The sequence below is a fragment of the Mustelus asterias genome, unplaced genomic scaffold (assembly GCF_964213995.1).
Source record: "Mustelus asterias unplaced genomic scaffold, sMusAst1.hap1.1 HAP1_SCAFFOLD_346, whole genome shotgun sequence".
Classification (NCBI taxonomy): domain Eukaryota; kingdom Metazoa; phylum Chordata; class Chondrichthyes; order Carcharhiniformes; family Triakidae; genus Mustelus; species Mustelus asterias.
In genome coordinates, this window is record NW_027590306.1 from 327,016 (window position 1) to 350,359 (window position 23,344).

The following is a 23,344-nucleotide window of genomic DNA, read 5'->3' on the forward strand; positions in this document are numbered from 1 at the left end:
AAGTCCTGGTTCTGTTATATTTGGATCAGAGCTGATTTGGATACTGGCTGCTCGCTGCGGTGGGGGTGGGGGCGGGGGGGGGGGGGGGGGGGGGGGGTTGGGGGGGGGGGCGGGGGTCACAGTTTGAAGGTCCCTGTGGTGTTTTGATTCAGTTGGGAAGGCCAGTTGGGTCTTTTCCCCAGCTAAACCCGACAGTCTCCGCTGCTCGTACACGACCCGCACCACCCCCCCGCCCTACCCCCGCTCCCCCCCAGGCCATGGCCTGAATTCCACCGCGGTCAGTTCTCAGCGAAGTGACCGGTGATGGCGTCGATCAGCTCCTGCTTCTTGCTGCCCCTCAGCCCGTACTGTTTACAGACCTCCTTGAGCACCGGCACGGTCAGCTTGCCCAGCGTCCCGCTCCGCAGGTACTGCCTGACCACCTCCTTCCCCAGCGACACCTCCACGTTTGGCCTCTTCTCGGCTCCCCCGGCTGCGTCGCCTGATCACAGAGAACAGCAGTTCATTCTTCAGACAGTCACCGTGACAAATCTCCGAAGTACCGAAGACAAACAATGGCCCCACTCTTGAATATTCGGCTAATAAGAAACAGCACCGTGCAATTCCACTTCAGTTAATTATGGCTCGGGTCACTGTCTGTGTGGAGTCTGCACGTCCTCCCCGTGTCTGCGTGGGTTTCCTCTGGGTGCTCCGGTTTCCTCCCACAGTCTGAAAGACATGCTGGTTAGATGCATTGGCCGTGCTAAGTTCTCCCTCAGTGTTACCCGAACAGGCACCGGAGTGTGGCAACTAGGGGATTTTCACAGTAACGTCACTGCGGTGTCAATGTAAGTCTTACTTGCGACACTAATAAATAAACTTTACTTTTAAATTTACTTTACACCTGTTCATTGTTAATAAGGGACAGTAAAACAATCGTCATTCTGGAGGAGCGGGCATCGCTGGCATTTAGTTGCCATGAATAGGGCAGTTTTGCGTGGGACTTGCCAAGTTAATTCAGAGAACGTTCAACTGTCAGCCACATTGGGACTGGAATCAACAGGAGGACAGGCTGGTAAAGACAGCAAGTTTAAAGTTTATTTATTCGTCACAAGTAGGCTGACATTAACACTGCAATGAAGTTACTGTGAAAATCCCCTAGTCGCCACACTCCAGCGCCTGTTCGGGTAACACTGAGGGAGAATTTAGCATGGCCAATGCACCCTAACCAGCACGTCTTTCGGGACTGTAGGAGGAAACCGGAGTACCCGGAGGAAACCCAAGCAGACACGGGGAGAACGTGCAGACTCTGCACAGAGAGTGACCCAAGTCAGGAATCGAACCCGGGTCCCTGGCGCTGTGAGGCAGCAGTGCTAACCACTGTGCCACCGTGCCACCCCCTTCCATAATAGACATGAGCTCGGTCGTTGGATTTTTCTGACAGGCTTTGGGGTCACTTTTACCGGGAGCTACTTTATATTGATCAAGCTTTTAAAAAACAAACACTAGCTTAGAATTCTCAGACAGTCATGGTGGGCATTTGAACCCACATTTTCCCTCTGGATTTGAATACCGCTGCAAAAACAGAGGCGTGCTGTCGAAGCTTTTCATCTTGCACTCATCAGGACAGACACAAGAATGCCAAATTTCAAAGGGAGTAACAATTTATACTCCCCCAAAAAAAGGGTGCTGATTGGTCAGCATATCGATTTTGATTGGTTGAGGTATTGCCATGGTGGGTGCGTTAGGGAACTATTGACCCCCCCCCTCCCCATGCTTACATTTAATTTAAAAAGGCAGTGCCTGGACATGTTCCTTTTGCCTGTAGAGGACAGGTCCCTCCATATGAATACACGTAATTTCTAGCAGGCGTAAATGGGCCACATTACGAGCCCGACTGATAATCTTTAATTGCTGCTCTTTGAAATTTGATATTCTTGCATCTGTCCTGTATAATAAAACAGCTATTTGTTCCCTGGATTATCTACAGTGGTCCACCCCAGAACCCTGAGGCCGAAAGCAGTCAACAGAATTGCTTGGAAGCTCTGAGGAGCAAGTTGGGTACCTGCCAGCCACCAGAACAAGGAGCTGAACCTCCACAGTCGTGTGATGTTAAATCAAGGTTGGAAGGTTGCTTTGCCAAAAATCAATGGGCAGGATCCCCATAAAATCTTTCCTCAGGAAATAACTAACAGGGAGGAACGATAAAGTGAATTCTGGAGGGCTATGGCATACCTCACGGGCTGGTTTCTACAGAAGTGAATGCACCTTCAATATTCTTGCCACGTATAGGGGAATTCTTGGGCAGGGAGCACAAAGTTGAACTGAGTTCACAGGCATGAGGAATGATAAACTGCAGTGTTGAGTTAATAGTGCTTTGTTTAAGTCTAAAATACAATAAAGTATGTTTTTATTTGAAAAAGTTGAAATCGAGTTCTGTCAGGTAATTATGGTCAGTTAATTCTCTATAAATGTTCCTAACAGGGTTGTAATAAATTACAGCGGCCACTACACTTCACTGACTGTAGTGTTTTACAATGTCCTGAGGAAAGGCGCTAAAGAAATGCAATTCTTTGTTTCTTTTGGCGACCAGCTGGTTCAGTTCTGAGAGAATTGAGCAGAGATTTCCGTGTCCGTGTGGCTCACTTGTATCCCACGCGAAGCATTTACTGACACAACGTTTAATTTGCTCCCCTTGCCGCAGTACTCACTGAGCTTCCTCTTCTGTTGGCTCTTTGCACCTGTGTTATAGCCCGGGGGATAAACCAGCTCCAGGAACTCCTCTGCCAGCTGTCCGATTCTCCTGTCCATAACATCATTCTTTGGCACTGTGTGGGGAAAAGACGATTTCCCCTATTACGCTCCTCTATCAAAGTCATTTATTTGCACCTCTCCAGCTTCCTCTCCCCCCCCCTCCCCCACAGCATCCCCCCCTCTCCCCCTGTTCCCCTCCCGCGGCTTTCCCTCTCCAGCCCCCCTTCTCCACCTCTCTACCTTTCCTCCTCCCCCACAGCACCCCATTGGCTCCCCCTCTCCCCCCGGTTCCCTCTCTCTCCCCCAGCTCCCCCTCTCTGCCCCCCAGCTCCCCCTCTCTGTCCCCCAGCTCCCCCTCTCTGCCCCCCAGCTCCCCCTCTCTGCCCCCCAGCTCCCCCTCTCTGCCCCCCAGCTCCCCTCTCTGCCCCCCAGCTCCCCCTCTCTGCCCCCCAGCTCCCCCTCTCTGCCCCCCAGCTCCCCCTCTCTGCCCCCCAGCTCCCCCTCTCTGCCCCCCAGCTCCCCCTCTCTGCCCCCCAGCTCCCCCTCTCTGCCCCCCAGCTCCCCCTCTCTGCCCCCCAGCTCCCCCTCTCTGCCCCCCAGCTCCCCCTCTCTGCCCCCCAGCTCCCCCTCTCTGCCCCCCAGCTCCCCCTCTCTGCCCCCCAGCTCCCCCTCTCTGCCCCCCAGCTCCCCCTCTCTGCCCCCCAGCTCCCCCTCTCTGCCCCCCAGCTCTGCCCCCCAGCTCAGAATCACAGAATCCTCCAGTGCAGAAGAGGCCCTTCGGCCCACCAAATCTGCACTGATGCATGAAATGCCCTGACCTGCCCACCTAATCCCACTTACCAGCACTTGGCCCATAGCCCTGAATGTTATGACATGCCAAGTGCTCATCCAGGTACTTTTTAAAGGATGTGAGGCATCCCGCCTCCACCACCCTCCCAGGCAGCGCATTCCAGACCCTCACCACCCTCTGGGGAAAAAACTTTTCCCTCAAATCCCCCCAAAACCTCCCACCCCTCACTTTTAACTTTTGTCCCCTCGTAACTGACCCTTCAACTAAGGGGAACAGCTGCTCCCCATCCACCCTGTCCATGCCCCTCATAATCTTGAACACCTCGATCAGGTCACCCCTCAGTCTTCTCCGCTCCAGAGAAAACAACCCCAAGCCAATCCAAACTCTCTTCATAACTTAAATGTTCCGTCCCAGGCAGCATCCTGGTGAATCTCCTCTGCACCCCCTCCAGTGCAATCACATCCTTCCTATAATATGGCGACGAGAACTGCACACAGTGCTCCAACTGTGGCCTCACCAAAGTTCTATACAACTCCATCATGACCTCTCTGCTTTGTGATCTATACCCCGACTCAGAAAGGCGAGTGTGCCATATGCCTTTTTCACCACCCTATTAACCTGCCTTTCCACCTTCAGAGATCTATGGACAAACGCGCCAAGGTCCCTTTGTTCTTCGCAACTTCCCAGTGTCAGACCTTTCACAGTATACTTCCACCCTCTCCCCACCCCCACTCCCCATCTCCACCCTCAACTCCCCCCCTCTCCACCCCAATTCTCCCTCCCCCCAAGCTCCCCCCTCCCAGCTCCCCCTCTCCAACCCTAGCTCCCCCTCTCTCCCTCCCCCTCCCCGCAGCTTCCCCTCTCCTCCTTCTCCTCCAGCTCCCCCTCTCCCCCCACAGCAACCCCCTCTCTCCCCCCCCCACAGCTCCCCCTCTCTCCCTTCCCCAGCACCCCCTCTCTCCCTCCCCCAGCACCCCCCTCTCTCTTCCCCAGCACCCCCCTCTCTCTTCCCCAGCACCCCCTCTCCCTCCCCCAGCACCCCCTCTCCCTCCCCCAGCACCCCCTCTCCCTCCCCCAGCACCCCCTCTCCCTCCCCCAGCAACCCCTCTCTCTTCCCCAGCAACCCCTCTCTCTTCCCCAGCACCCAATCTCTCTTCCCCAGCACCCCTCTCTCTTCCCCAGCACCCCCTCTCTCTTCCCCAGCACCCCCTCTCTCTTCCCCAGCACCCCCTCTCTCTTCCCCAGCACCCCCTCTCTCTTCCCCAGCACCCCCTCTCTCTTCCCCAGCACCCCCTCTCTCCCTCCCCCAGCACCCCCTCTCTCCCTCCCCCAGCCCCCCTCTCTCCCTTCCCCAGCAACCCCTCTCCCTCCCCCAGCACCCCCTCTCTCTTCCCCAGCACCCCCTCTCTCTTCCCCAGCATCCCCTCTCTCTTCCCCAGCACCCCCTCTCTCTTCCCTAGCACACCCTCTCTCTTCCCCACCACCCCCTCTCTCTTCCCCAGCACCCCCTCTCTCTTCCCCAGCACCCCCTCTCTCTTCCCCAGCACCCCCTCTCTCTCTTCCCCAGCACCTCCTCTCTCTTCCCCAGCACCCCCTCTCTCTTCCCCAGCACCCCCTCTCTCTTCCCCAGCACCCCCTCTCTCTTCCCCGGCACCCCCTCTCTCTTCCCCAGCAACCCCTCTCTCTCCCCCAGCAACCCCTCTCTCTTCCCCAGCATCCCCTCTCTCTTCCCCAGCACCCCCTCTCTCTCTGTCCCCCACTCCCCTCAGCTGCCCTTCTCCAACACGGTAAGAAGTTTAACAACACCAGGTTAAAGTCCAACAAGTTTATTTGGTAGCAAATGCCACTAGCTTTCGGAGCGCTGCCCCTTCGTCAGCTGGAGCTCAACACCCCCAGCTCCCCCTCCCCAGCCAGCTCTCCCTTTCCCTGCCAGCTCCCCCTCTCCCCCCAGCTCCCCCTCTCTCCCCCCTATCTGCTCCTTCCCCCAGCTCTGCCCCCCCCCCCTCCCCTGAGCTCTGCACCCCCCCACCCCACCCCCCCGAGCTCCCTCTTATTAGCAGTGGAGGAATAATACAGCAGCTGGTCTTTTTCCTTCAGCAAGTTTATTCTACATACAGCTCAGTACAGATACAAGCTCCTCTGATTCCCCCACAGTATCTGTTCCTGCTGTGTCCATTTATACTCTTTCAGAGGTTGAGTCAATAACCATCGCCTGTCTTCAATAAGGCAATTACTGTAATTGCCACAGTATGCATTTGCTGATACACTGACTCTCCTCTCCGCATCCCCCAGCTCCCCCACCCTAACCCCCCCCCCCCACTTTGCCATATTTCTCCCCTCTTCATGCCCCCAGCAACCCCTCTCTGCCCCCCAGGGAGCATTACAACTGGATTCAACAATTAGCCAATATTCATACCCGCCCCGGGGCCCTGAATCCAATGGGAAATATTCCCGATATACTGCTCTGTTACAGACTACGTGTGAAAGCTGGGCTTTTTTAGTCTTTACAATCACTATCTTATCATAATCACTATCATTCCTTATCATAATCATGGACCCCACGCACCTCGGACATTCTCTCTTCCACCTTCTTCTGTCGGGAAAAAGTCTGAGGTCACGTACCAACCGACTCAAGAACAGCTTAGAACATAGAACATAGAACAGTACAGCACAGAACAGGCCCTTCGGCCCACGATGTTGTGCCGAGCTTTATCTGAAACCAAGATCAAGCTATCCCACTCCCTATCCTCCTGGTGTGCTCCATGTGCCTATCCAATAACCGCTTAAATGTTCCTAAAGTGTCTGACTCCACTATCACTGCAGGCAGTCCATTCCACACCACAACCACTCTCTGCGTAAAGAACCTACCTCTGATATCCGTCCTGTATCTCCCACCACGAACCCTATAGTTATGCCCCCTTGTAATAGCTCCATCCACCCGAGGAAATAGTCTTTGAACGTTCACTCTATCTATCCCCTTCATCATTTTATACACCTCTATTAAGTCTCCCCTCAGCCTCCTCCGCTCCAGAGAGAACAGCCCTAGCTCCCTCAACCTTTCCTCATATGACCTACCCTCCAAACCAGGCAGCATCCTGGTAAATCTCCTCTGCACTCTTTCCAGCGCTTCCACATCCTTCTTATAGTGAGGTGACCAGAACTGCACACAATATTCCAAATGTGGTCTCACCAAGGTCCTGTACAGTTGCAGCATAACCCCACGGCTCTTAAACTCCAACCCCCTGCTAATAAAAGCTAACACACTATAGGCCTTCTTCACAGCTCTATCCACTTGAGTGGCAACCTTTAGAGATCTGTGGATATGGACCCCAAGATCTCTCTGTTCCTCCACAGTCTTCAGAACCCTACCTTTGACCCTGTAATCCACATTTAAATTAGTCCTACCAAAATGAATCACCTCACATTTATCAGGGTTAAACTCCATTTGCCATTTTTCAGCCCAGCTTTGCATCCTATCTATGTCTCTTTGCAGCCTACAACAGCCCTCCACCTCATCCACTACTCCACCAATCTTGGTGTCATCAGCAAATTTACTGATCCACCCTTCAGCCCCCTCCTCTAAGTCATTAATAAAAATCACAAAGAGCAGAGGACCAAGCACTGATCCCTGCGGCACACCGCTAGCAACCTGCCTCCAATCCGAAAATTTTCCATCGACCACCACCCTCTGTCTTCGGTCAGACAGCCAGTTACCTATCCAATCGGCCAACTTTCCCTCTATCCCACACCTCCTCACTTTCATCATAAGCCGACCATGGGGGACCTTATCAAACGCCTTACTAAAATCCATGTATATGACATCAACTGCCCTACCTTCATCAACACACTTAGTTACCTCCTCAAAAAATTCTATCAAATTTGTGAGGCACGACTTGCCCTTCACGAATCCGTGCTGACTATCTCGGATTAATCCGCATCTTTCTAAATGGTCGTAAATCCCATCCCTAAGGACCCTTTCCATCAATTTACCAACCACCGAAGTAAGACTAACCGGTCTATAATTACCAGGGTCATTTCTATTCCCTTTCTTAAACAGAGGAACAACATTCGCCATTCTCCAGTCCTCTGGCACCATCCCCGTGGACAGCGAGGACCCAAAGATCAACGCCAAAGGCTCTGCAATCTCATCCCTTGCCTCCCACAGAATCCTAGGATACATTTCATCAGGCCCAGGGGACTTATCGACCTTCAGTTTACTCAAAACTGCCAAGACATCCTCCCTCCGAACATCTATTTCCTCCAGCCTATTAGCCTGTAACACCTTCTCTTCCTCAAAAACATGGCCCCTCTCCTTGGTGAACACTGAAGAAAAGTATTCATTCATCACCTCGCCTATCTCTCCTGCCTCCATACACAAGTTCCCACTACTGTCCTTGACCGGCCCTAACCTCACCCTGGTCGTTCTTTTATTCCTCACATAAGAGTAAAAAGACTTGGGGTTTTCCTTGATCCGACCCGCCAAGGACTTCTCATGTCCCCTCCTAGCTCTCCTAAGCCCCTTTTTCAGCTCATTCCTTGCTAACTTGTAACGCTCAATCGAGCCATCTGAACCTTGTTTCCTCATCCCTACATAAGCTTCCCTCTTCCTTTTCACAAGACATTCCACCTCTTTCGTGAACCATGGTTCCCTCACTCGGCCATTTCCTCCCTGCCTGACAGGAACATACCTATCAAGGACATCCAGTATTTGTTCCTTGAAATGTTCCACTTTTCATTAGTTCCTTTCTCTGACAGTTTCTGTTCCCAACTTATGCCCCCTAATTCTTGCCTAATCGCATCATAATTACCCCTCCCCCAATTGTAAACCTTGCCCTGCCGTACGGCCCTATCCCTCTCCATTGCAATAACAAAAGACACCGAATTGTGGTCACTATCTCCAAATTGCTCTCCCACAACCAAATCGAACACTTGGCCCGGTTCATTTCCCAGTACCAAATCCAATGTGGCCTCACCTCTAGTCGGCCCATCCACATATTGTGTCAGGAAACCCTCCCGCACACACTGCACAAAAACTGCCCCATCCAAACTATTTGACCTACAAAGGTTCCAATCAATATTTGGAAAGTTAAAGTCCCCCATGACAACTACCCTGTGACCCCCACACATATCCATAATCTGCTTAGCAATTTCTTCCTCCACATCTCTATTACTATTTGGGGGCCTATAGTAAACTCCTAGCAACGTGACCGCTCCTTTCCTATTTCTAACTTCAGCCCATATTACCTCAGTGTGCAGATCCCCCATGAAGTGCCTTTCTGCAGCCGTTAAACTATCCTTGATTAACAATGCCACTCCTCCACCTCTTTTACCAGCTTCCCTACACTTAGTGAAACATCTATACCCCGGAACGTCCACCAACCATTCCTGTCCTTTTTCTACCCACGTCTCCGTAATGGCCACAACATCGTAGTCCCAAGTACCAATCCACGCCCCAAGTTCATCTACCTTGTTCCGGATGCTCCTTGCATTGAAGTAGACACACTTCAACCCACCTTCCTGTCTACCAGTACCCACCCTTCTTTCCTGCTGCTGTCAGACTTTTGAATGGACCGACCTCGCATTAAGTTGATCTTTCTCTACACCCTAGCTATGACTGTAACACTACATTCTGCACTCTCTCCTTTCCTTCTCTCTGAATGGTATGCTTTGTCTGTATAGTCCGCAAGAAACAATACTTTTCACTGTATGTTAATACATGTGACAATAATAAATCAAATCAAATTAATTCCTTTTGCTGCTGGGGAGTGGGTACGAGCTGTACAGCAGGATACTCACGTGTCAAATCTTCAACTTCTTCCGGTTCCTTCAAATCGAGGGCCAGTGCCTCCAGATTACGGAAATGCCGCTGAATAACCGGATTCTACGAGGGGACACAGGTTTAAGGTGCTGGGGGGTAGGTACAGGGGGGATGTCAGGGGTAAGTTTTTCACTCAGAGGGTGGTGGGTGAGTGGAATCGGCTGACGTCGGTGGTGGTGGAGGCAAACTCGTTGGGGTCTTTTAAGAGACTTCTGGATGAGTACATGGGATTTAATGGGATTGAGGGCTATAGATAGGCCTAGAGGTGGGGATGTGATCGGCGCAACTTGTGGGCCGAAGGGCCTGTTTGTGCTGTGGCTTTCTATGTTCTATGTTCTATGTTCTATTCTCAAAGCTCTCAGGCCTAATCCAGAGGGATAGAAATGGTCACCATTTTATTTTAAGGAGAATTTGCAGAAATTTCCTGTTCATCTGCACAGGGGAAATCATAGAAATCCTACAGTGCAGGAGGAGGCCATTCAGCCCATCGAGTCTGCACCGACAACAATCCCACCCCAGGTCCTATCCCCGTAACCCAATGTATTTACCCCGCTAGTCCCTCTAATCTACACATCTGGGTCACTGAGGGGCAATTTAGCACGGCCAATCCCGCACACCTTTCAGACTGTGGGAGGAACCCGGAAGAAACCCATGCCGACACGGGGAGAACGTGCAGACTCTCCGCACAGACAGTGATCCCCTAAAGGCGCAGAAAGTATCGCTGGAACCTCTGACTGACCTGTATTTAAACCGGAGCTTCTGCACCACTGATTTCATCTTCTCGATCTGATCCTCGCTGGCCACTCGCTTCTCCGTAAAGCCGATCTTCCTGACATCGTCGGCGTAAGGCAAATAAAGCAGGTGGAATCCTAATGGGAAAATGACGGAAAGGTTTTGTTTGTACCAGGAATCGGTGAGCATTTCACACGTCCACTCTGCCCGACTCAGGAGTTGCGTTTGATGGGATGACCTGGGATGAACATTCGCGTTTTTGCAGAAATCAGGTCAAAGCTACGACTAGTAAAGTTTTAAAGTTTAAAGTTTCAAAGTTTATTTTATCAGTGTCACAAGTAGGTTTACATTAACACTGCAATGAAGTTACTGTGAAAATCCCCTAGTCGCCACACTCCTGTTCGGGTACACTGAGGGAGAATTTAGCATGGCCAATCCACTCTAACCCGCACGTCTTTCAGACTATGGGAGGAAACCGGAGCACCCGGAGGAAACCCACGCAGACACGGGGAGAACGTGCAGACTCCACACAGACAGTGACCCAAGCTGGGAATTGACCCAAGTCCCTGGGTGTGTGTGTGAGTGGTGATTGCAGCTCCGTGGGGTGTTTGAATTCTTTGCGTACTTTAATGCTTTTCAGACGTGACAGAAAACTGCGGTCCCCACATCCCTCGGAGATGGATGTTAACGACCCTGTTTTGAAGAGCAGCAGGGGAGTTTTCCCTGGTGTCTCAGCCAGTATTCATCCCTCAATCAACATCGCTTAAAAAACTCTGCCTATCGTCAGGTTACTGTTCCCAGGGAGGAAACCACAAGTGAAGACCCACGTCTAAAATCACTGCACTGCCAATGTAATGCAGGGCTACAGCGATGGTAAATGATTCATTGAATGACACTGCATAGAAGCCATTCAGCCCATCATGGCTCTACTAGCTCTTTGAAAGAGCTTATCCAATGCGTCTCAAGAGCCTTCTCTTTCCCCCAGCCCTGCAATCTTTTCTCCTTTATAGATTGGATCAATTTCCTCTCAGCAGTTATTATGTAATCTTCAATTTTCATCCATCCACTGTAACATGTATCCGCTGTAACTCTGAACTATAGAAATCTGAAGTTAGTTCATCTGAGTCCAAGCCCAGGCTGTGGTGCTATCTTTCTCTTACGTTGATCTTTCCCTACACCCCGAGCTGTGACTGTAACACTACGTTCTGCACTCTCTCCTTTCCTTCTCTATGAACGGTATGTTTTGTCTGTATAGCGCGCAAGAAACAATACTTTTTACTGTATACTAATAAATGTGACAATAATAAATCAAATCAAATATCTGGTTTCAGTTCCTCTCTGCATTGGAGCTGCACACAATCAGCCAGGCTCCACTGTGTGTATATATGTGTGTGTACGTGCGGTGCGCGCATACGTGCGGTGCATGCATGTACGTGCGGTGCGCGCGTGTACGTGTGGTGCGTGCGTACGTGTGGTGCATGCGTACGTGTGGTGCGTGCGTACGTGTGGTGCGTGTGTGTACGTGTGGTGCGTGTATGTGTGGTGTGTGTGTGCACATGTGGTGTGTGTATACACGTGGTATGTGGTGTGTGTGTGTGGGGAAGGTGAGTGGGGGTAGGATAGGCAACAGCTACGATGCCCTCCATAGGCAAATAGTGTGTGAATAATTATCATATGTGGTCAGGCAGAAAAGGTGCCGGAGATTCTGTGGCACTGGTGTGACCATAACTCAGTCAGAAAGGAGAGACAAATCAAGTGTACTCACCCAGTCAGTGAGCGATCCGAGAGAGACAGTGTCACTGACCTGGAGGGATGGTCTGCACTTTCTGATCATCCAGCGCCTCCTCCTGTGGGACCAATGCCACAAATCGGGGTGGGGTGTTCCTCCGGGGAGTATAGCGGCAAACAGCATACATGTCCTTCTCCAGGCACTTGGTGAGCAGTGCGCTGAATAAAGTGGTGCTTTCTGTTGGGAATGTGAAACATAAACACAGCTCAGAACAATAAGCACCTGGCACCATGGCTGGCCCAAAGGCTGCTGGAAAGGACCAGGGGGGCTGACCTCTCTGAGCTGCTTAGCAAGTGGTGACGATAAAGTCAAATTGTTACTTCATCCCCTATAACACGATAGAATTCTTCATCAAGGTGGACAGTGAGGTAGTTGATTTTGAGACTAGGGTCCTGAATCTTAATAAAGGAAACTACGATGAATATGAGGCACAAGTTGGCTTTGATAGATTGGGAAATGTTATTTAAGGGGACGATGGTGGATCGGCAACGGCAAACATTCAAAGAATGATTATTTAATCCAGTCTGGCACAAAAATAAAACTGGAAAGGTGGCCAAACTAAGGCTTACAAGGGAAATTAGAGATAGTTAAAGGTCCAAGGGAGAGGCATACAAATGATCCAGAAAAACTGTAGACCTGAGGATTGGGACAGTTTATAATTCAGCAAAGGGACTAATTAATAAGGGGAAAATAGAGTACGAGAGTAAGCTCGCGGGGAACATAAACATTGACCGTAAAAGTTTCTATTAGGTGTGTGAGATGAAAAAGATTGTTAACGACAAACTAGGTCCTTTACAGTCAGAAACAGGGGAATTTATAATGGGGAACAAAGAAATGGCTGACCAACTAAATACATACTCTGGTTCTGTCTTCACAAAGGAGGACACGAATAACGTACCAGAAAAGTTGGGGAACACAGGGTCTAGGGAGAGGGAGGAACGGAAGGAAATTAATATTAGTAGAGAAATGGTGTTGGGGAAATTGAGATTGAAGGCTGATAAATCCCCAGGGCCCGATAATCTACACCCCGGAGTACTTAAGGAAATGGTCTGAGAAATAGTGGGTATATTGGTATTCATCTTCCAAGGTTCTATAGCCTTTGGGACAGTTCCTATGGATTGGAGGGTAGCTAATGTAACCCCACTATTTAAAAAGGGAGGCAGAGAGAGAACAGGGAATTATAGACCAGTCAGCCTGACGTCGGTAGTGGGGGAGGATTTAATAGCAGAGCACTTGGTAAACAGCGGCTGGACAGGACAGAGTCAGATGGATTTACACGAGGGGAATCATGCTTGACAAATCTACTGGAATTCTTCAAGGATGTAACTAGTAGAGTTGATGAGGGGCAGCCAGTGGATGTGGTTTATTTGAACTTTCAGATAAGGTCCCACATAAGAGATCAGTGTGTGAAATTAAAGTGCATGGGATTGGGTAGTGGATTGAGATGGATAGAAAACTGGTTGGCAGTCAGGAAACAAAGAGTAGGAAATAAACAGGTCTTTTTCCAAATGGCAGGCAGTGATTAGTGGGGTACCGCTGGGATCAGTGCTGGGGCCCCAGCTATTCACTACATATAAATTAATGATTTAGACGAGGGAACTAAATGTAATATCTCCAAATCTGCAGATGACACAAAGCTGGGTGAGCTGTGAGGAAGATGGAGAGATGCTTCAGTGTGATGTGGACAAGTTGAGTGAGTGGGCAAATGAACAGCAGATGCAGTATAATTTGGAGAAATGTGAGGTTATCCACTTTGGGAGCAAAAACGGAAGGCAGATTACTATCTGAAAGGCCATAAATTAGGAGAAAGGAATGTGAAATGAGACCTGGGTGTCCTCATGCACCAGTCGCTGAAGTGAAGCATTCAGGTGCAGCAGGCGGTGAAAAAGGCAAATGGAATGTTGGCCTTCATAGCGAGAGGATTAGAGTACGGGGCAGGGGTGTCTGGTTGCATATATATGGGGCCTTGGTGGGACCACACCTGGAATATTGCGTGCAGCTTTTGTCTCCTTATCTGAGGAAGGACGTTCTTGCTGTAGAGCGGAGGTTTACCAGGCTGATTCCTTGGATGGTGGGACTGACTCCCAAGGTGAGATTGAGTCGGTTAGGATTATATTCACCAGAGTTCAGAAGAATGAGGGTGGGGGGGGAATCTCATAGAAACCCGTGTCTACGTGGGTTTCCTCCGGGTGCTCCGGTTTCCTCCCATAATCCGAAAGACGTGCATTGGCCATGCTAAATTCTCCCTCGGTGTACCTAAACAGGCGCCAGAGTGTGGCAACTCAGGGATTTTTTGGGGCGGCGTACAGAACCATGGATCACAATTTAAGAATACAGGCTAAATCATTTAGGACAGAGATGAGGAAAAATGTCTTCACCCAGAGGGTGGTGAATATGTGGAATTTGCTACCACAGAAAGTAATTGAGGCCAAAATATTGAATGTTTTCAAGATGCAGTTAGATATAGCACTTGGTTGGGGCCAAGAGGATAAAAAGATATGGGGGAGAAGATGGGAACAGAATATCGAGTTGGATGATCAGCCATGATCATAATGAATGATGGAGCAGACTCGAAGGGCTGAATGGCCTCCTCCTGCTCCTATTTTCTATGTTTCTAACCAGGGTAATAGGATTCAGCATCTGACTCCTCGATTCAAAGTGTGAGAAATCGTTGGCGTGATCTATGATCCAGAGCAGTGGAGAGAACACATTAACGCCATTCAGTATGTAACCGCATGCTGTAATGAGAGGAAGTGGACCAGTTACAATGAGCTCAAATTCATCTTCTCATCTCTTAAGATATAATAATGCTCAGGTAGCATCAAACAATCAGTGATACAGCTCCCAAGGATAGGGGGATACTCTTCAGGGTATTCTAGGCTAGTTATATTCTATGCAGGGTTTTCTAGCGTAGTTATATTTTATACAGAGTATTTTGGGGTAGTGGTATTCTATACAGGGTATTCTAGGGTAGAGGTATTCTATTGAGGGTATTCTAGGGCAGGGGTATTCTATACAGGGTATTCTAGGGTAGCGGTATTCTATACGGGGTATTCTAGGGTAGAGGTATTCTATACGGGGTATCCTAGGATAGAGGTATTCTATACGGGGTATTCTAGGGTAGAGGTATTCTATATGGGATATTCTAGGGTAGAGGTATTCTATATGGGGTATGCTAGGATAGAGATATTCTAGACAGGGTATTTTAGGGTAGAGATATTCTATACGGGGTATCCGAGGATAGAAGTATTCTATATTGGGTATTCTAGGGTAGAGGTATTCTATACGAGGTATTCTAGGGTAGAGGTATTCTATATGGGGTATTCTGGGATAGAGATATTCTAGACAGGGTATTTTATGGTAGAGATATTCTATACGGCGTATCCTAGGATAGAGGTATTCTATACGGGGTATTTTAGGATAGAGGTATTCTAGACAGGGTATTCTAGGATAGAGGTATTCTATTCAGGGTATTTTAGGATAGAGGGATTCAAGACAGGGTATTCTAGGATAGAGGGATTCTAGACAGGGCATTCTAGGGTAGAGGGATTCTAGAGTAGGGGTATTCTATACAGGGTATTTTAGGATCGTGGTATTCTATACAGGGTATTCTGGGATAGAGGGATTCTATACAGGGTATTCTAGGATAGAGGTATTCTATTCAGGGTATTTTAGGATAGAGGGATTCTAGACAGGGTATTCTAGGATAGAGAGATTCTAGAGTAGGGGTATTCGAAACAGGGTATTTTAGGATAGTGTTATTCTATACAGGGTATTCTAGGGTAGAGGGATTCTGGAGGAGGGGTATTCTATCCGATAACATATTTGCATCTGCTCTATATTACGGCTGCATTGTAAATATATAAAATGTCACTCTCTCTCTCTCCAGTAGGATTCCTTCATGCTGGAACATTAGCTCCTAACGTTTTAACACTTCTAGCTGCCACTGCAGGGTTTCCCATCATTATCTGCATGAATCTGTCTTGTGAACCATCAGCTAACTGAGGAGAAGGGGGATGAAGTTTGGACCCTGTGCTCTATAAATACCCTGGGTAGAGCCATGCCCACTTGGCCAAAGGGCAGCAGTAACAGCGGCTGAGGGTTACCTGTTATCAGCGTCTCATCTGGGTAAATGAACTGTGGGGGTCTGATGTGGTGGTGCTTCTTTAAGAGTGACAATGGCTTGAAACCAATGAGAACCAAGCCTGGGCCATCAAATCTCTTCAATTCCTCGGTTTCCTCTTTCTCCAGAACAATCTGCCTCTGTCCATAAACCTGGGAACCAAAAAGAACAAGAACAGGCTTAAATTATATGAAAGAGCAACATCTTTCGAGTACTCGCCCGCTGACCCTCCCAAAGCCTGTCCACCATCTACAAGGCACAAGTCAGGAGTGATGGAGTACTCTCCACTTGCAGCTCCAGCAACACTCATGAAGCTTGACACCATCCAGGACAAAACAGCCGCTTGACTGGCACTCCTTCTACAAGCATTCACTTCCTCCACCACGGACACATTGGCAGCCGTGTGTACCATCGATAAGATGCACTGCAGGAACTGACCAAGGTTCCTTCAATAGCTCCTTCCAAACCCACAACTACTTCCATCTAGAAGGGCCAGGGCAGCAGATACCTGGGAACACCATCACCTACAAGTTCCCCTCCAAGCCACTCACTATCCTGACTTGGAAATATATTGGCTGTTCCTTCACTGTCTCTGGGTCAAAATCCCTGAACTCCCTCCCTAACAGCACAGTGGGTGTACCTACACCACATGCACTGTAGCGTTTCAAGAAGGAAGCTCACCACCACCTTCTCAAGGGCAATTAGGGATGGGCAATCATAGAATCCCTGCAGTGCAGAAGGAGGCCATTCAGCCCATTGAGTTTGTACCGACCACAATCCCACCCAGCCCCTATCCCTGTAGCCCCATGTATCTATCCTGATAGTGCCCCTGACACTAAGGAGCAATTTATCATGGCCAATCAACTAACCTGCACATCTTTGGAGTGTGGGAGGAAACCGGAGCACCCGGAGGAAACCCACGCAGACACGGGGAGAACGTGCAGACTCCACACAGACAGTGACCCAAGTCGGGAATCGAACCCGGGTCCCTGGCGCTGTGAGGCACCAGTGCTAACCGCCGTGCCGCCCTAACGGTCCTCTTCTGGATTAGGTCACACTGTGTGATATGAGCAATCACCGTCATGAGTAACACAGCCTCTGTGTTATTTTGTTAAATAACACAGAGGCTCAAGCACGCTCTGTTCATTAGGCTGGACATATTTTGTGGAATATTCCATCAATATAGATGGTCATGTAACCACATCAAGCAGATAAACTCAATGAAGCCAAAGCAAAATACTATGGACGCTGGAAATCTGAAATAAAAACAGAGAATGCTGGAAAAGCTCAGCAGGTGCACGGAGAGAGAAGCAGAGTTAACATTTCGGGTCCGTATGCCTCTTCTTCAAAGAGCTAATCCAGTGAAGGTCTGACTGAAAAATGGAAAGTTAATCTCGGTATAAAAAGAGCAAAGGGATGGAAGACTCTTCCCACTGGATGTCTGGATTACGATGGTACAAAATATTCAGGACATTGGAAGAAGGGTGATGCGTATCCCAGAAACGGGGCGGCACGGTGACACAGTGGTTAGCACTGCTGCTTCACAGCACCAGGGACGCGAGTTCGATTCCCGGCTTGGGTCACTGTCTGTGTGGAGTCTCTGCACGTTCTCCCCCGTGTCTGCGTGGGTTTCCTCCGGGTGCTCCGGTTTCCTTCCACAGTCCGAATGACGTGCTGGTTAGGGTGCATTGGCCGTGCTAAATTCTCCCTCAGTGTTACCCGAACAGGCGCCGGAGTGTGGCGACTAGGGGATTTTCACAGTAACTTCACTGCAGTGTTAATGTAAGCCTTACTTGTGACACTAATAAATAAACTTTTAACTTTAAACAGGTAACAAGTTAAAGACAGAGCAGAAAATAAAAATGATACCTCGTACTGATCCTTATTTTAAAATAAAAAAGCAAGTTACAGGGAGGGAATCAGTTTGTGGAAGAAAGGGATGGAGAGAGTCAAATGTAAGTAGAAAGATTCCTACATTACAGCAGTGGCTAAACTTCGAAATCAATGCTGAACAAGGAGACAGGTTGTCGAAGTATTTTGTCTTGCACTCATCAGGACAAACCCCAGAAGGTCAAATTTCAAACAATTGTGACAATTTATACCACAGGAGAAAAGGGTGTTGATTGGTTGACAAGTCGACTCTGATTGGCCGAGGTCTTGCCATGGAGAAAGCAATGGGGAGCTATAGGCTCCTCAAGCTGCCAGATAATTCAAAACAGGTGCAAGGCTTGGGCATATTCCTTTTGTCTGCAGGAAAGTTCAGAAGTACTTCATTGGCTGTGAAGTGCTTTGGGCCATCTTGAAGTTGTGGAAGGCGCTATTTTAATTAATACAAGTTCTTTTTCTCTTTATTTACTCATCTCATTACCATTCTATCTTTGCCTTGCACCATTGTCTCTTCTGTTATTTAATCTCTGCTGCCTCCCCTTTCACTCTTTCCAGCCCTCCGTGCATACCTTCCTTCTGTACCTGTTTGAACCCTGTGGCATGTCTAACGCGGGCTAGTTGTAAAGAAAAGTCATCGACCTAAAACATTAACTCTTGTTTCTCTCTGTACAGTACGCACAAGGGATACAATAACAGGGGAGTTCTGTTACTGGATGAGTAATTCAGAGGTTTTGACTAATGATAGAATCATTAGAATCCCTACAGTGCAGAAGGAGGCCGTTCAGCCCATCAAGTCTGCACCGACCACAATCCCACCCAGGCCCTATCCCCATAACCCTATGCATTTACTCTAGCTAGTCCCCCTGATACTAAAGGGGCAATTTAGCATGGCCAATCCACCTAACCCGCACATCTTTGGACTGTGGGAGGAAACCAGAGCACCCGGAGGAAACCCATGCAGACATGGGGAGAACATGCAAACTCCAGATAGACAGTGACCCAAACCAGGAATTGAACCCGGGTCCCTGGTGCTGTGAGTCAGCAGTGCTAACCTACTGTGCCACCGTGCCGTCGATCTAGAGGCACGAGTTCAAACCACGCCACAGCAACTGGGGGAGAAAAAGAGAAGATGCTGGAAAATCTCAGCAGGTTTGGCAGCATCTGTGAATAGAGAAAAGAGCCAATGTTTCGAGTCTGGATGACCCTTCACCAGAGCTGTATAATAAAGGGGAAATTAGTCTGTGATCATGAAATTACCCGATTGTTGTAAAAACCCATCTGGTTCATTAATGCTCTTTAGAGAAGGAAATCTGCCGTCCTTACCCGGTCTGGCCTGTCTGAGGATCCAGAACCGCATGGCTGACTCTCAACTACCCTCTGATTGACTTAGAAAGCCACTCAGTTGTGTCAAAAGTCATGATGAAACTGCACTGTGGATGTGCCTTCACATCGCAGAGTGCAGCAGTTTTAGAAAACGCCCCATCATCGCCTTCTCGAGGGCAATTAGGGATGCACAATAACTCACATCTCGTTCATGAATTAAGAAAGAGCATTTTCTGTTTGTATTTCAGATTACCAGCATCCGCAGTGTTTTGCCTTTGGTCAGGCAGGAGTTGACGTTTTAATTCAGCACGGTATAGGTTCACCGTCCTTTACCTGGGCCTTCTTGGTGTCGCTGGGCAGGAGCAGACTGCCCGTCTCCCCGTTAAACCAGCGGGTTTTGGTTTTGACGGGCTCGTTGCTTTCCCGGTACAGGCGGACGGCACTGGGTTTCCTGGCACTCCGCACGAGATTGTAAACTCCGACTGAAAGTTCCACGCCTTCTCCCAGCTTCAGGTTCAGCCTGGCCAAAACAAAACACAAAAAAAACAGGACATCAAATACAAGCGGCACCGGAACAGAGAGTTTAACAGGGGCTGAAACTCAAAGACATTCTGATGCACATTAAGCGGTTGAAGAAGGCAGCAGTTTAGGGATGGGGGGCGGTGGGGTTTAAGCCAAGGTCCTGACGATTTGGTCAGTTGGATGTAAAATATCCCACAGCACCACATGGAGGATGGCACGGTGGCACAGTGGTTAGCACTGCTGCTTCACAGCGCCAGGGACCCGGGTTCGATTCCCGGCTCGGGTCACTGTGTGGCGTTTACACATTCTCCCCGTGTCTGCGTGGGTTTCCTCCGGGTGCTCCAGTTTCCTCCCACATTCTGAAAGATGTGCTGGTTAGGGTGCATTGACCCGAACAGGCGCCGGACTGTGGCAACTCGGGGTATTTCACAGTAACTTCATTGCAGTGTTAATGTAAGCCTTACTTGTGACTAATAAATAAACTTTACTTTGGAGAGCAGGGAAGCTCTGTCCTGTCAAATTAACCTCCAAAAAACAGATCTGGTCATTATCTCACTGTTCAAGTGTGTGTGGAAAATAGTTGCTATGTTTACCAATGTTTGTGAGGAGGATTGTCAGAGGATGCAGCAGGATATAGATAGTCTGGTTAGACTTGGGCGGAGAAATGGCAGATGGAATTTAATCCAGACAAATGCGCCTCTGTTTTCTCAGAAGACTAAGGAAATTTGGCATGTCCACTATGACTCCCACCAACCTCTACAGATACACCATATAAAGCATTCTTTCTGGTTGTATCACAGCTTGGTATGGATCCTGCTCTGCCCAAGACCGCAATAAACTACAAAAGGTTGTGAATGTAGCCCAATCCATCACGTAAACCAGCCTCCCATCCATTGACTCTGTCTATACTTCCCGCTGCCTCAGCAAAGCAGTCAGCATAATTAAGGACCGCACACACCCCGGACATTCTCTCTTCCACCAAAAGATACGGTCACGTACCAACTGACCCAAGAACAGCTTCTTCCCTGCTGCCATCAGACTTTTGAATGGACCTACCTTGCATTAAGTTGATATTTCTCTCCATCCTAGCTATGACTGTAACATTCTACGCTCTCTCCTTTCCTTCTCTATGAATGGTATGCGTTGTCGGTATAGTGCGCAAGAAACAATACTTTTCACTGTATACCAATACATGTGACAATAATAAATCAAATCAAAGATGATGCATTTTGAAAGGTCCAATGCAGTAGGGAAATACACAGTAAATGGCAGGACCCTTAGAAGCATTAACATACAGAGGGATCTGGGCGTACAGGTCCACAGTTCCCTGAAAGTGGCAACACAAGTGGATAAGGTGGTCAAGATGGCGTATGGCATGCTTGCCTTCATCGGTTGGGCCATAGGGTGCAAAATTTGGCAGGTCAAGTTGCAGCTGTATAGAGCTTTAGTTAGGGCATGTTTGGAATATTGCATACAGTTCTGGTCGCCACATTAAAAGTTTACCAGGATGTTACCTGGTTTGGAGGGTATTAGCTATGAGAAGAGATTGGACAAACTTGATTTGTTTTCATTTGAACGTCAGAGGCTGAGGGGCGACCTGATAGAAGTCTACAAGATTATGAGAGGCGTGGATAGAATGGATAGTCAGAGTCTTTTTCCCAGGGTAGAAATGCCAATTACTAGGGGACAGAGGTTTAAGGCAAAAGGGGGAAAGTTTAAAGGAGATGTGAGAGGCAAGTTTTTTTACACAGAGGGTGGTAAGTGCCTGGGACGCGCTGCCAAAGGAGGTGGTAGAAGCAGATACAATAGCAACATTTAAGAGGCATCTGGATAGATACATGAAAAGGCTGGGAATGGAGGAATTTGCTATGTAGAGACGAAAGGTCTTTAGTTTAGAAAGGCGTCGTGTGTCGATGCAGGCTTGGAGGGCTGAAGGGCCTGTTCCTGTGCTGTACTATATTCTTTGTATGGCCGATTCCTGTCAAAGTAACATGATGCACTTTATGATGTTTCAAAATAAGAGACGCAGCAGAGAAACAGGCCATTCAGCCCAACAGCTGCATGCCAGTATTTCCGCTTCCCATGAACTTTCTCCCTCCCCTCTCCCTTTAGCGTTATCAGCGTAACCGGCCAATGATTTTCTCTCTCATGCTCATCCAGCTTCTCCCTAAATGCAGCTACACCATTCATTACAACCCTGTGGTAGCCAAGTTCCACATTCCCATCACTCTCTGGGTAATGAAATTTCTCCTGCATTCCTGGCCTGGTCACTACCTGGTGTTGACGGCTTCTGGTTTCGCTCTTCCCTGCGAGTGGAAACATGCCCTGAGTGCCTAATCTATGAAGATCGTCCGTACATTTGAGCAGATTGTGTGCATGAACACGGACGTTCTGTCTGCCAAGGTCCGCAGGGAGTACATTAGAAACTCTCCGAGGACCCAGGAGACGCGGTGCTACTCTGAGTGACTGCTGACCTGGTGACGGTCCTCTTCTTGTAGTCCTTGGCCCACACTTTCCGAAGCAGATCGTCCAACCTGGCTGACCCCTCGCCTTGCACAGCTGCATCCCCATCCTCTGATACACTGACAATGTCGCAGTAAAAGAGAGACATGTCAAACCCACCAGGCTTCTTCAGATGCATCAGGTCAAGGATGATCCCTGTACACAGACAAGGGCAGAGACAAAGACACGCCATTCACAGCATAGCAGCAAAAGGCAAAGCTTGTTATTATTGCTCGCGAGATGATGGGCGGGATTTTCCAGCCACGCTCACCCCCAAGGGTCCATGTCCCGCTCGCTACGATTCCCGTGGTGGGCGGGACGGGAAAATTCCGCCCAGTCTTTTGACAAAAATGATCGGCAATTTTCCCTGCAACGTTTCTCAGATTCTTTAAGTTGGAGCTGGACCCAGTTCTTGACGAGGGTAAAGATTGTGAAGTACAGAAAATCAGATTTGATCTGTGATCTCCTAGACTGGTTTTGGTTGCCTGACGGGTTTGACTTTGGGCCTGTTTATTTGCCTTGATTAGCAGACTATGTCGGTGACTGGGGGGGGCGGGGGCGGGGGGGATAGAATGAGGAAAGAGAGGAAGAAGTGTTCAGTTCCGGTCTTCGTACCATCACGTCACAGGGCAGGCTGGCGTGGACTGCAGGTCTTACCCTTCCTTTAGTTTTGGATGCTGGCTGGCAGGACACCAACCCATGTTGGGAAACAGCCTTCTGGCCATCCCTACAGAACCACGCTTCAGGTGACAATCAGGACAGTGGAAGCAGTGAAGGGATTGTTCGATGAAGCTCCAATGCACAGTACAACACTGGTCTGGCCACTACACTGTCTAACCCCGCTTCAACACAACTGACTAGTTTGAAAGGGAGAAGAGTGGGTCTAAGGCTAGTATTTTAAACTTAAATAAAGGCAACTATGTGGGCATGAAAGTTGTGCTAGCTAAGTGAACTGGGAGATTAGGCTAGGGGACAGATCAAGAGACAACCAGTGGCAGACATTTCAGGGGCTGTTTCAGAATATTCTGAATAAGTAAATTTCTACTATTAAAAAGATTTGGAGGGGGAGGACCCACTTCCGTGGTTAACTAAAGAAGTTAAGGAAACTGTCAAACTTAAGGAAAA

General features: G+C 49.0%; 1 protein-coding gene across 2 annotated transcripts in view; it reads right to left on the bottom strand.

Moving 5' to 3' along the window:
* Positions 1-260: 260 nt before the first annotated feature.
* Positions 261-23,344, bottom strand: part of LOC144486458 (X-ray repair cross-complementing protein 5-like) — a 39,455-nt gene continuing 16,371 nt past the window's right edge. For both annotated transcript variants that reach the window (XM_078204489.1, XM_078204490.1), the window contains exons 5-12: positions 22,192-22,375; positions 19,529-19,715; positions 15,969-16,137; positions 11,878-12,039; positions 10,050-10,210; positions 9,320-9,404; positions 2,691-2,807; positions 261-481 (exon numbers count right to left, since the gene is read on the bottom strand). In XM_078204489.1, coding sequence (XP_078060615.1) covers positions 279-481; positions 2,691-2,807; positions 9,320-9,404; positions 10,050-10,210; positions 11,878-12,039; positions 15,969-16,137; positions 19,529-19,715; positions 22,192-22,375 — 1,268 coding nt within the window. In that variant the 3' untranslated portion in view covers positions 261-278. The remainder of the gene's footprint in view (positions 482-2,690; positions 2,808-9,319; positions 9,405-10,049; positions 10,211-11,877; positions 12,040-15,968; positions 16,138-19,528; positions 19,716-22,191; positions 22,376-23,344) is intronic.